The 12225-nt window shown below is 32.5% G+C and overlaps 2 protein-coding genes and 1 long non-coding RNA gene across 3 annotated transcripts; 1 reads left to right on the top strand and 2 right to left on the bottom strand.

Annotated features, from left to right (window-relative positions):
* Positions 1–1589: 1589 nt before the first annotated feature.
* On the top strand, positions 1590–3558 carry LOC149883802 (uncharacterized). The gene is made up of 3 exons (XR_016455732.1): positions 1590–1671; positions 2468–2560; positions 2652–3558. It is a non-coding gene; the product is annotated as an uncharacterized LOC149883802 (long non-coding RNA).
* Positions 3559–4308: 750 nt separating this feature from the next.
* Positions 4309–7689, bottom strand: LOC149883803 (uncharacterized). The gene is made up of 2 exons (XM_090098094.1): positions 6607–7689; positions 4309–6536 (listed from the first exon to the last, which is right to left on the bottom strand). The coding sequence occupies exons 1-2, from the start codon at positions 7687–7689 to the stop codon at positions 6510–6512; spliced, it is 1110 nt and encodes a 369-aa protein (XP_089954220.1). The 3' UTR covers positions 4309–6509.
* LOC149883804 (uncharacterized) lies at positions 4516–6498 on the bottom strand. The gene has a single exon (XM_090098641.1). It carries the CDS (start codon positions 6496–6498, stop codon positions 4516–4518), a length of 1983 nt encoding a protein of 660 aa, XP_089954767.1.
* Positions 7690–12225: the final 4536 nt, after the last annotated feature.

Here is a 12225-nt window from a genome sequence, read left to right on the forward strand (position 1 = left end):
TTTTTAGTGTTATTTAATCAAAACAGCCCCTCGGTTTTAGGTTAATTAACTTGAAGTAATGTTTTAGAGAAGGAGAGAAAACCACAAAAATGGCCCTAAAAATTCAGGGACTTATATCTAATTTAGTTATGACACCAATACATTAGTTCAAAGTCGCGCGATGTCTTGATTCATGACAAACCCTTCAAATTTAAGATATTTTAAAACGCAACTGAAAACCTAACAAAAACGTCAAAAATGGGCTTTGGTATATAACACTTTCCCCTATAAGCACTACCTTGCATAAAATTGCAACTGCGTCGCATAATATGCAACACAAATCTCATGATATATAACAGTCTTTATTCATACTGTAAGTTAGAATCCAGAAGAATTTCAAAAGATAGAAAATTGTTTGTGATAAGTTATAAGAATAAGAATTTATTTCATTAAATATTTTCTTGAATATTTTCTTAATTATTTTAGATAAAAAATAATTGTTGTCAAAATTCATTCAACTCACCGCAAAAAAAAACAAAAAAAGAAACATTAAGATATATATTTACATATTACAAATTTATACGCTAAGTTAATACATTAAATATATAATTTTTTGAAATATAAGGTTTCTTTAAAACGTATCTTAATTACTTAAATTATAAATGGTTTGTGTAAAAGACTTTTGTAAGTGCAGTGTAGAGTATAGCTATATATTTATTTTGTGTCAGTAACAAGCTGCAATAAAATTATTACAAAAAGGATAAAACAATAATTAAACGTACTCAGGTCAATTTATTAAAAGATTCTTCTCAGTCTTAAAAGAAGATACAAACAAATGAAAAGTCAAGCAAAGAAAGAAAAAAAAGCAAAAAATACCATCAACAACTAAAAAATAAAATTAAATAAGATTTACAAAAAAAAGAGAAAATTAAAGTTGAAACTTCCAATTTTCTCTGTAACTTTTCTTAGTTTATTGATGAACTCGAAACTTTGAGAGCCACACTGCTTATAGAAAAAGGTTCTTTTAAGATTCGTTCTAGCCGACAGAATCTTAGATCTAGCCAGCCCATTGGTCAAAAACAAATTAAAAAAGAAAATCTCACATTTTAAACTTCTTACAACTTTTCATTTTCTTAACTAACGTCAAAACGTAGACGTAAATACTCGACTAAGCGTGAAAAATTGAGTAGAAATGATTTGCTTATGTAAAAGTAACTCCTTTATGAGATTTTCTTAAAATGTTCTTCAATGTTGATTTTAATGACTAGTTGTTGATCCCTTTGTCATCAACAAGGTGCATTACGTAAATATGCTTAGTTAACTTTTTCGATCTTTAAGACAACTTTTATAAATTATCATTAATATAGTTATTAATAATAATTAATTATCAGTAATAAAAGTTGTTAAGACGACGGTTCTTTATCAATTTGTTTTAAATAGACCAAACACGAAACCAATTGAAGTTGGTAATTGAACAAAAAAGCCAATTGAAGTTGGTAGTTGAACTAAAAAATATTAAAACTATAAAGCTGTTTTCAAAAAAACGTGTTAAAGACTTTGTAAACATTTGCACAATTAGTGTTTATTTATCTATTAAACAAACTAAATCCGTTTTGGTTTAACACTGCTCAGCAACACTGCTCCAAATTTATTCAAAATGAAACTTGATAATAATTTGTTTATAAATCATGAGTGAGTCATATATATATATATATATATATATATATATATATATATATATATATATATATATATATATATATATATATATATATATATATATATAATTATTACTAAATGAATATAAGATGGATTAAATTTGAAAATATATGCAAGAAATAACAGCTTCAAGATTAAAAAAGAAAAACGAAAAGAGAGACGATGACAGGTGGAAAAGAGAGACAAAATTGATTAATTTCAAGCTTAAATAGTTGAGATTTAAAATCTTAACGAGTTCTTATTGACGTGTCCAACACGCTTCATTTACGAGCACAATTAGTTTAGAAAAATGTATCAAACTGATCTTCAATTCATTGTGATGATCTTTTATATTGAATTAAGGGATCTTCGCACTAAATTGAAGATCACTTTATCGCAACAATTTCCTTGTCGCATCATCAGAATATTTTAAAAAGTCTTCTTATCTTTACTGGATCGTAGACTTTTAAAATTTATTTTTGTAACCAGTTCCATTATTCTGACTAATATTTCTTTACTACTTCTAAATTATTCTTTTGTATAGTAAAAGAAAATCTTTTGTATAGTAAATACAACCTTTTATAAATCAAAATATATATTTTTCCATAGTAAATAACTTGTTTTTATTTTAAATATGTAAATTCCTGCTAATCTGTTCGTTGCTGAGACTCAAGTTTAAATAAATCCTCATCTGTTTAACATAATACTTTTTGCTGCTGTTTTTTATTTGTTATTGTTGTCTTTTTTTATTTAATAAAGTCTCTAACTTTATCCTGCTTTGTTTTTGTAGCGAGACTTGATTCCGCCTCCAAAAACCAAAGCACGAGAGGTTTTCTCAGTTCTATCCGGTTTTTTAAACTTTCGATAAACATTATTCGCCAAGGTGCAAGTTTTTATCCGAAACTTTGAATGTTTGTACACAAGTTTATTAAAGTTTAAGTAACAAAATTTCAAATTTTATGTTTCTTTTCCAGGTAATTTGTACTTGGAAAGTTTAGAATACTTGAATCAGAGCTACGTAAACGAGAAAGATGTGCGAAAAAGACATTCCAATATGTTTCCCTGATACTGAAAAGCACCAACAGAACTTTCCGCACTAAAAAAAGGAAGGGTTTGCGTAAAAAAGTTGCGGTTTGTTTCTATGTGACGGATGTTATTAAATGGTCATCATCCCATGTTCGTGCAAATAAAATCTGGGTTTATTGTGGTTAAGATAATTTTGAAAAAAAATTGTTATATGAGGTTTGGTTATGGAATAATGAAAGCTCACAAATTAATGAAGAGGAGAAGAAAGACAATTATTTAAAAGTTTTATTTCTGAAGAAAAAACAGTGTGACGCAAATAAAATGTAAAGATAGCTTCGTGGTTCATAAGGAATGTTAAATAAATTCTAAAAGAAATATGTCGAGTCCCAGTCTGAGGAAGAATTTAAGTTCAGTTTTGATAAACACCACATAAGAAAAACTTATTATGTATTTTTTCATTACGTTGCTTTTAACACTGCCGCTGACTTTGTTCCAATTGTTGGCGTCTGAAATGACAACGTCTGTCTGAATGACAACGTCTCAGTGGATTACTTTTTTTTTTTTTTCATATTTCAAGTCTTCAGAACTGAACGTTGTGAAGAAAAAATCTAATTTTTCAGGTCTTCACAACTAAATAAAGTGAAAGCTTAAAAACAGAACTTTTAGAGAATGCCAAATTTAGTTGTTAGCTGAAAGAATATTAGGATATCTTCCGACGTAGGGGGCTCTTAGGTTACCAACAAGTTAACAACGTCGTACAATGATCATATGCTTTCTGGAATCACAGTTTTTCTATTGTCTTTAGTTTTTTAAAAATTTAATAGTTTTACTTTTAAGGTTAATCCTGAGTTATCCAGCGCCAAATTTAAGACAGAGCCATAGCAATTATAGCCATAGCCATAGTAGCCATAGCAATATTAGCATCAAGGTCGCTTTGTTCATGAAAGCATTTTTTTGATTTTAAACTGGTCTCAATTTTTTAAAATTGACGTTATTGGAATTTGATAACTGGTTTCGGTTGTCGAATAATGACGTAATGAAACAAATGAACCTCTTTGCGCTTTAAGTGAATTAGCGTTTAATCAGTTTGTCGTTGTCTTCCTTTTGTAACTACTTTGATTATCGTTTTCAGCGTTTACTTGACAACAAACGCTGATAAATTTAGTATAATTTAGTAGTAATTTTAATTAAATTGCAGTTCTTATATTAATCTTCCTTGACTACTCACTTATGAAGATTTAGCTAACGATATTATCTCATTCATTCATTACAATGATGAAGTAAAGAGAAATTACACTTCGTAGATGGTCCCAGAAAAATGATGAAAATTAAACATTAAATGATTCTGTAAGAGGTTTTGAAAACGTTAGATTTCGAGGAAACAAAATCGAAAAGCCAATAGTAAGTGTGAAAACGTCATAAAGAATTTCTTCGTTTTTATGGACAAAATTGTTACTAGGTTTTGGTTAAGAGTAGTCCCAAATGAAAACTTTCGGAAAGATTTATTGGTATTGCTTTCAAATGTCTATTTTCCACTTTCTATTTACTGTACTGTTGTGAATATTTCTTTGTTTTTAACTGACTAAGGAAGATCGACTCAACGCCTTTTTTGTAACTTGTTTATATATATATTCTTATTAAGAAAACAGCGTTATTTATACTAAATCTGACATAGTTGACAATTATTCGTAACTAAAAATAAGATAATAATTACCAACTTCATACCATATATTAATTACTGTAAAAATACTTGACGTCATCGCGTGGTTTAATAAATGTTTATGACACACTCCCCCAATTTGTAGAGAATATCTACAAATTCTCATCAAAATGTTCATCAAGGGCTGTTATTTTAATAAGTTCCTTAGCCTTTGATTTCGCCATTCGTGAAGGTCTTTGTTTCAGAGTTTTTGTTTGCTCTGCTGATATGTTTTCGCAAGGTTTAGAATTGTTTAAGAATTCCTTGATCTCAGTAGGATCTTGGCAAATTTCCATCGGATAAAGCATCTGAATCGGTCTTTCCACTACTTGATTATTTCCCGTTCTTAATTTAGCACCGCTGATTATATTATCTTCTCCGCGTACAAGTTTCGTTACCATACCAATTTTCCACTCACCTCTATTCTTTTCTTCTCCTTTAAGCAAGAAAATCTCTCCCACTGCTATGTCCTTTTGATTATACCCTTTGCGCTGATAATTTTCTCGTAATGATCTTAAGTACTCGTTTGTCCACCTTTTCCACGCTAAGTTCTTGCATTTCGTGATACACCGCATTGCTCGTGTAGTCGATTTGTTGTTAAAATCTTCATCATCGTCATCTTCTTCATTTTCGGAAGGGATCGTAATACCTTTCCCATGTAAAATCATGTTTGGTGTTAATATCGGAAGTTGAATATCGTTCTCGATATATCCTAATGGTCGGTTATTCAAAGTATTTTCAATATCAATCAAAACTTCTTTAAGTCGTTCGAAAGTCAGACGAATCCTTCCAGTTGCTTTGTGTAATGATCTTTTTACCAAACCCACCATTCTTTCAAAGAAACCTCCCCACCATGGGCTTCTTGCTAAATTAAACTTCCATTTTATGTTCATTTCACCTAAGTAATCGTTTATCAGCGGGTCTTTCTGCAATCGTCGGATCCACCTTGCAGTACTTACAAATGTTTTGGCATTGTCGCTTATTATGAGTGCAGGTGTGCCCCTTCTTGCAATCATTTCTTTTATACTTCGACGGAATTCTTCATTTTCCATTGTTTTTAGAAGATCCAAATGGATTGCTCTTGAAGTTGCACAAGTATAAAGTACAATGTGTGACTTTTTGTAACACTCTTTGCTTACTTTATATTTGATTGGGCCAGCGAAATCCAAACCAATAGTTGCAAAGGGGTATTTGCTTTTAGTTCGATACTTTGGCAAATCAGCTGTTAATGGAGCTAGTAATGGTTTGCACCTGAATCTTTTACACCAATTGCAATCGTATATAACTGTTTTGACTTGGCTACGTAATGTATCTGTCCAATAATGTTCACGAAACTTGGACATTGTCAGACCAACCATCCCATGGTGAGTCTGTGCATGTGCTCTTTGAATAACCAAGTTTGTAAAGGGATGCTTGCGAGGTAAAAATATTGGGTGCTCACCTTGTATACGACCAATGCAAACTAAAAGCCCATCGTGATTTCTATGTAATCGTAATCTTTCTGAAGTTTCTTTAAATTGTTCGGATTTTTCAAATTCGTATTGAGCAATTTTGATCAGCTTTTGTATTGCGTTGTTCCTTTCAGTAGCTGATTGCACACCTCGACATTTTCTTTTACTTTTGAGATTGATAATGATTCTTAAGATCCATACCATTATTCTTATAACTTTTGGTAGTTGATACTTGTTCATAAGTTCATCAAAGTAGTTAAACGTCTCTGCTGTGGCAAGGTTATGTATTTTTGTTGGATTAACTTCTTTCATTACTTCATCCATTTGTGTATGAACTATATTAGTTGGCCACTCATTCCTTTTGGTAAGCCATGTTGGACCGTTGAACCATATTTGTGGAATTTTTCCATTTTTAATTCCTCTACTTCCAATATCAGCTGGGTTCTGATTGGTTGGACAGTGACGCCAGATAATCCAACTTCGTTTATTGATTTCTTTGACACGATTTGATAAAAACTGCTTCCATTTACGATTGTCATTAAGGATCCAATGCAGTGCTACTGAACTATCAAGCCAGCCGTATATTTCCATAACTGGATATCCTTCAAGTGCCAATTTAACGTTTGTAAGAGCATTAGCTACCATGTGTCCAGAAATCAAATCAAGTCTGGGAATAGAACAACCTCGTTTTGATATGCGTGATTTGGCTGTAAACAATCCTTGAGTTACTTTGTTTCCTTGATGTACTACTACGTATATTGCACTGCAGCAGCCATCTTTGCTTGCATCACCAAATCCATGGATTTCAATCTTTTTTATTATATGATTCAAAACAGTTATACTTCTTGGTATTGGTGTAAGGTCTGGTAACGTATATTTCCAAAGCATCCATTCCTTTGATAATTCAGGTGAAAGTTTTTTATCCCAAGCAAAGTTTAAATCACAAATTTGTCGATATATAAGTTTTGCTGTTAGTGCTATTGGGGAAATCACACCAAGTGGATCAAAAACTCTAGCCAAACTTTCTAAAATTCCTCTTTTGGTTGTGATATTTGTTTGGCGAGTTGGTCTGCAATCCATTAATAAAGTGTCATCATTTTTGTCCCACAACAAACCAAAAATTTTTGAATAACGTTTATTTTGTTCATTGATGGTAACTTCATGATTGTTCTCTTTTGAATCATTGGTTTCTAATGCAGGAAAATTCGAGTGCCATTTGTGAAGCTGGAATCCTCCCATTTCGAACAGATGAATTGCTGTTTGTTTCAATTTTTCGACACATTCCAGGTCAACTCCCCCAGTGATTATATCATCAACATATATGCCCCTGTTGATTATCTGAATTTCATTCTTTTTATGCGGATAATGTTTTTCATACGTCATTAAATGTTGCTTGATTACTCCCCCAAGAGTAAAGGGACTAGATGCACAGCCAAACGGGATTCGAGTAAATCTTAGAGTTATTACTTCTTTACTTTTCAAGTCCGATATCCAATAGAAACGGAAAACATCACGATCTTTAGTATCAACTCTTATTTGTAGGAACGCTTGTTTAATGTCTCCAGTAAGACAAACAGGTTGCAATCTGTTTTTTAAAATAACATTGAGTAGTAAGGGTTGTAATGGAGGACCAATATGTAAACAGTCGTTAAGTGAGGGTGATCCGTCAAAAACAATCCTTAGCTTGGTTGTTTCGGAGTCCTCTTTTATCACTGCTCGATGAGGCATGTAGAATATTCTCTTGCCAGTTGGTTTGTTTGGTGCATACTCAATTATCCCATCCTTGAGTTGTTCTTGAATAATAGCGTTATATTTTATGAGATCATTTGGTTTCATTTCCAGTTTTCTAAGTACACTATGCAACCTTGAGATACTACCATCTGAATAAGATGCTAATTTTGAATGTTCTACTTTCCATGGTAATCCAGTGTGATAAGAACCAGTGGAGTCTTGTTGTAGCTGTTCTTTAAATTCTTCATATACTTCATTTTGATTCCCTTCGCTTTGATCTTCTAGACCAAGAACATCCAAGCTATATAGTTCTTTATAACAGTCGTTGGTTGACTTTGTAAAATATAAACAGTCCGAGGTGCTTTGTCATGGTCCCATAACCGTCCATCCAAATATGGTTTCTTCTGCAATAGCTTCTCCATCATTTCCAGTCCTGAAAACTTTCAATCTTATTCTTGCAATCTCACCAGCACCAATTATAAGATGAATTTTATGATCATCGTAGTCATCTTCATTATGAAAATGCAATCCCTCTAAGTGTTTGAATTTCTTTTTTAGGACGGATATCCTCGGATTTTGTAGCACTGTAAGCACTTTCCTTTCTAGCTTGTTGAGTTTAATATCAAGGCTGTTGCGTCCGTTTATTGAATATAGAGTTGTGTAGAACAACGGAAGGTTTTGATGTACTGATCCAGTCAATGTTTCAATATTTTTCGATTCCAAATTATTTGGCTCTAACTTTAGGTACTTGGTTAGCGTAGATGAAGCATAAGAACTACCAGCTACCGTATCCAAGAGTGCTCTCACTTTATATTTGCCAATGTTCACAACGACTGTGGGATGAATAGTTTGCCCTTCGTATCCAGCCATAAGGATACCCTTTTTTGATTCGTCTTTATTAACCCCAGTGCATATAGAGGAATGATGCCTTCCTTGACAATGGTAGCAAGAACGTTTGCTACGACAGTTGGATACTGTGTGGTTTGTTGACGAGCAGTTGAAGCAGCGATGGTTTTCTTTAAGATATTGTTTCCTTTGCTGTGTTGAATGAAGTTTCGTACATTCGTGACTACGATGATTTTGCGAACTGCAGTAGACAGCCAATGTTTTTAGTTTCGTTATGTTGGAAGTGTTTTTCCATTTGATTTTTGTGCTCCCAATTATTGTGAGGTTTTGATTTTTCTTTTCTGATATTATTTCTTGTTCATCCAATAGATGATTCTGGGTTTCGTAAGGTATATTCACGTAGAGCTTCAATTAGCTGTTCAAAGCCCCATTCCTGCCATTTTGGATCTGTTCGAGTAATATCAGCTTTAACAGGACCCAGTTTGTCGAGAGTTTCACGTGCCAGTATTTCTGCTGTTTCCAATTTGTTTAAAGTTTTCAACGAGTTTATGCTTATATTTAATTTTCTGTAAAAATTATGTATTTGATCTACGTCGGTATTTTTTATGTAGGGAAGATCCATGATATTACAACCATGCTGGCGTATAATTTCAGAAGTGATTCCATATTTTTGATTTAGAATCATTTTCGCTTTTTCATAACCATTTGCATTAAAAGGGAGTCCAGCAATTTCCTCTTTTGGCGTGTTTGATAGTAGTTCACGTAAGTACGATAATTTAGTTACTAGAGGATAGCTTCTGTTGTCAATTTCTGTGCTGAATTGTTCCCAGAACCGCACCCAATCCAGAAAAGTCCCATCAAATTTTGAAATTTGTAGTCTGGGAAGTTTTGCTTTACAATCATTTGTGTGTGCACTGTGCATGCTTTGAGTTGTTTCTTGTTTTTGTTCATTTAGTTCTTCTTTTACACGAGCAATTTCTTCGTGAATTTTCTTCTTTTTCGTAATTTCTCTTTCTATGCGGTATTCTTCCAGCGAGGTTAGAAGTTCGCTTTGCTGTTTAATTAAGTTGTTCTGTTGTTCGTACCAGTTGTCGATTTCTTGATTGTCGGCGTTTTCTACGTCTCTTTTTAATTCTTCTATGTTTTGGATTAAGTTAAAAGTCTCCGACAGTTTTGCTTTGATGGTTGGTTCTAATCTATCTAGTGTGTGTATACCGTTATTGTTCAATGATATGCGTACTTCCAGACCAAGTCGCTCAACTTTTGTTAATGTTAGTTCCAATTTCCTTGATAGTGTAGCGATTGGATCTTCGCGCTGCTTCGGAGGCATTTTAAATTCTATTGTAATCTTTGATTTCTTACGTCAGTTGATAGCTTGAAGAGTGTTCCGTAGATTCCAGTGTCCTGGCAGGGTCGCCACTTTGTGTTGTGAATATTTCTTTGTTTTTAACTGACTAAGGAAGATCGACTCAACGCCTTTTTTGTAACTTGTTTATATATATATTCTTATTAAGAAAACAGCGTTATTTATACTAAATCTGACATAGTTGACAATTATTCGTAACTAAAAATAAGATAATAATTACCAACTTCATACCATATATTAATTACTGTAAAAATACTTGACGTCATCGCGTGGTTTAATAAATGTTTATGAGAGTACGAGTTAATGACTAACAAGCTGTATTTTATTTTAAATTTTATAAGAAAACTGTCGATCAACTTCACTTCATTAGGTTTCAAGTTCTGTTGTTGTTTTTTTTGATTATTTTAATTACAGGCATTGTTGATGAAAAAATTAAATTCAGCATATATTTATTTTTCAAAGCGAACTTGATTGGAGAATGATTGAACTGTTTCTCCAATCAAGCTGCTTTGTTTTATTGTCCATCTTTCCATCTGCAAACCGCACCTGGTTAGGTGGACATTGAAACAAAGCGGCAATTTAAAGTCGAACAACATCTTAAACACATTTAACAAGTTAAGATTAATGATGAAGATAATGTGCTAACGTTTGGAGCAGACACTATGCAAATAGTCATAAATGAAACATAATTTTCTGACCTAACTAAAAATTAACGTCATAATAGATGAGTGTAACTAGCACTCAAAAGCAAATTTAACTGTTGTCATTTAAAATAAACTATTCCTTTCCTAAGAAGTACTTCTTACTAATGCAGTGTCTTCATATGTCTGACATATGCACAGTGGGTCGGAATGCCCATTTTTGTGCCAAAATTATTTTTTTATTAAATATTTTTAAATTTGATATAAATAACATACTTAGAGCTTCTAAATATATTTGTGACTTAAAAAATGATTTTATTAATTTTTTTTTTCTTAATAACTATAAATACAGCAAAAAAAAATTAAAAAAATGCATTTTTTCACATCTTATCAACTCAATTCAAACATAATCCACAGAATAAACATTAAAAAATTACATTTTACTGTTTTTAATAGGTACACAATCTTATGAAAAATTACTTTCATGCCTTATCAACTCATTCAAACACAATTTACAACTTTAAGGCAACAATCTATGTCTGCATATATTTAAATGAAGTATTTACAAATTTACAATGTTATCTCCTGATAATAATAACTCCAAAACCTCAATAGGAAAGTCTTTCTTTTTTGAAGTGCAGGTTTGCCTCAAAGATGCTATGACAGGATCAGATGAGCATAGAAATCTTTTCAAAATGTCCTCATTTGCCATACATCTTGAAGCTTTTCGAGCATGACGTTCACGAAACCGTTTGAAAAATTTGTTTGTTGCCTCCTGTGCTTCTTCACTCATCATTCCAATTGGCAGTGAGATTCTATTAATGATGGCTGGGCCGTGGATTAGCAGTTTGTGGAGGCTTTGTGGCATGTAGTACCATGGGTACAGTTTCACAAACAACTTTTCAGTTTCTGTACACATCATGGTAAACTTTTCAGTATTTATTTCATAGACACTTGATATGCTTGACAAAATAATGTGCAATTTTAAAATTAGTTCCTTATTGACACCTGTTATATTTGCAAAAGAAATGGCATCAGTAAATGCTCGTCCTGAAGTGTTGCCATCATTAGATGTACCAGATCCTCCAGACTTTGGTTGATCAACAACAAGGCCCATCTGTTGAATTAAAAAGCTTGTTGGATGTGAGACTTTGTTTCAGCAACTTGTGCTTTGTCTTCTGCTGTTCTTGCTTGCCACTTTTTGATAGGCAACTTGTAACCAATATGCAGAAAACATTCAAAACATCGAACAACATTTTGGTGAGCATCCACAGATAGAGCAACACTGACTTGAGTTAGTGGGCTCAGATAAAGCTGTGTGTACTTTTCCATCAATCATTGTTATTTCAATCACATGCTTTACTTGAAGTACTTCTCCATTGTTTAACATAATTTTTGTACAATTTAAGTTCCTTATTTCTTCTTTTAGTTGAGCTTCTTCAGAGATTATAATATCTTTAGACTCTTTTTCAAACTGAAAACGCAAACGGCGACAATACAGAGTTGATGATGGTTTTAGGTTTCGCCACAAAGTTGTCTTTTTTCCACCAGCAAATGAGCTCAAGTCAAGTGGTACTATGCAAGTTAAAAACAATGACTCTTCTATTTGTACAATACGGATACCATCTTTAGACACTGTTTGCTTATAGACACTTTGTCCTGTTGAGCCATCAAATCCTGCCTTGTGTCTTAAAGTAGCAAATATGGTTGCATCACCAGCAACTGTTTTAATAACTTCATTCTGTACTTGACATAGTCTTTGTGCAGTGTGGTCGACCAAGCTCTGCA

Source organism: Hydra viridissima, unplaced genomic scaffold (genome assembly GCF_058129835.1).
Source record: "Hydra viridissima isolate aposymbiotic clone 2 unplaced genomic scaffold, HvirCarnegie_v1 scaffold_9, whole genome shotgun sequence".
Taxonomy (NCBI): domain Eukaryota; kingdom Metazoa; phylum Cnidaria; class Hydrozoa; order Anthoathecata; family Hydridae; genus Hydra; species Hydra viridissima.

What these genes read in the sequence shown, in the direction of transcription:
- LOC149883804 (XM_090098641.1), bottom strand. Translation starts at nt 6,498, where the DNA reads ATGGTAGCTAATGCTCTTACAAACGTTAAATTGGCACTTGAAGGATAT.
- LOC149883803 (XM_090098094.1), bottom strand. Translation starts at nt 7,689, where the DNA reads ATGAAACCAAATGATCTCATAAAATATAACGCTATTATTCAAGAACAA. An exon ending in GCTGCTGCAGTGCAATATAC is followed by an intron (nt 6,537 to 6,606) that starts GTAGTAGTACAT and finishes TATCAAAACGAG; the next exon opens with GTTGTTCTATTCCCAGACTT.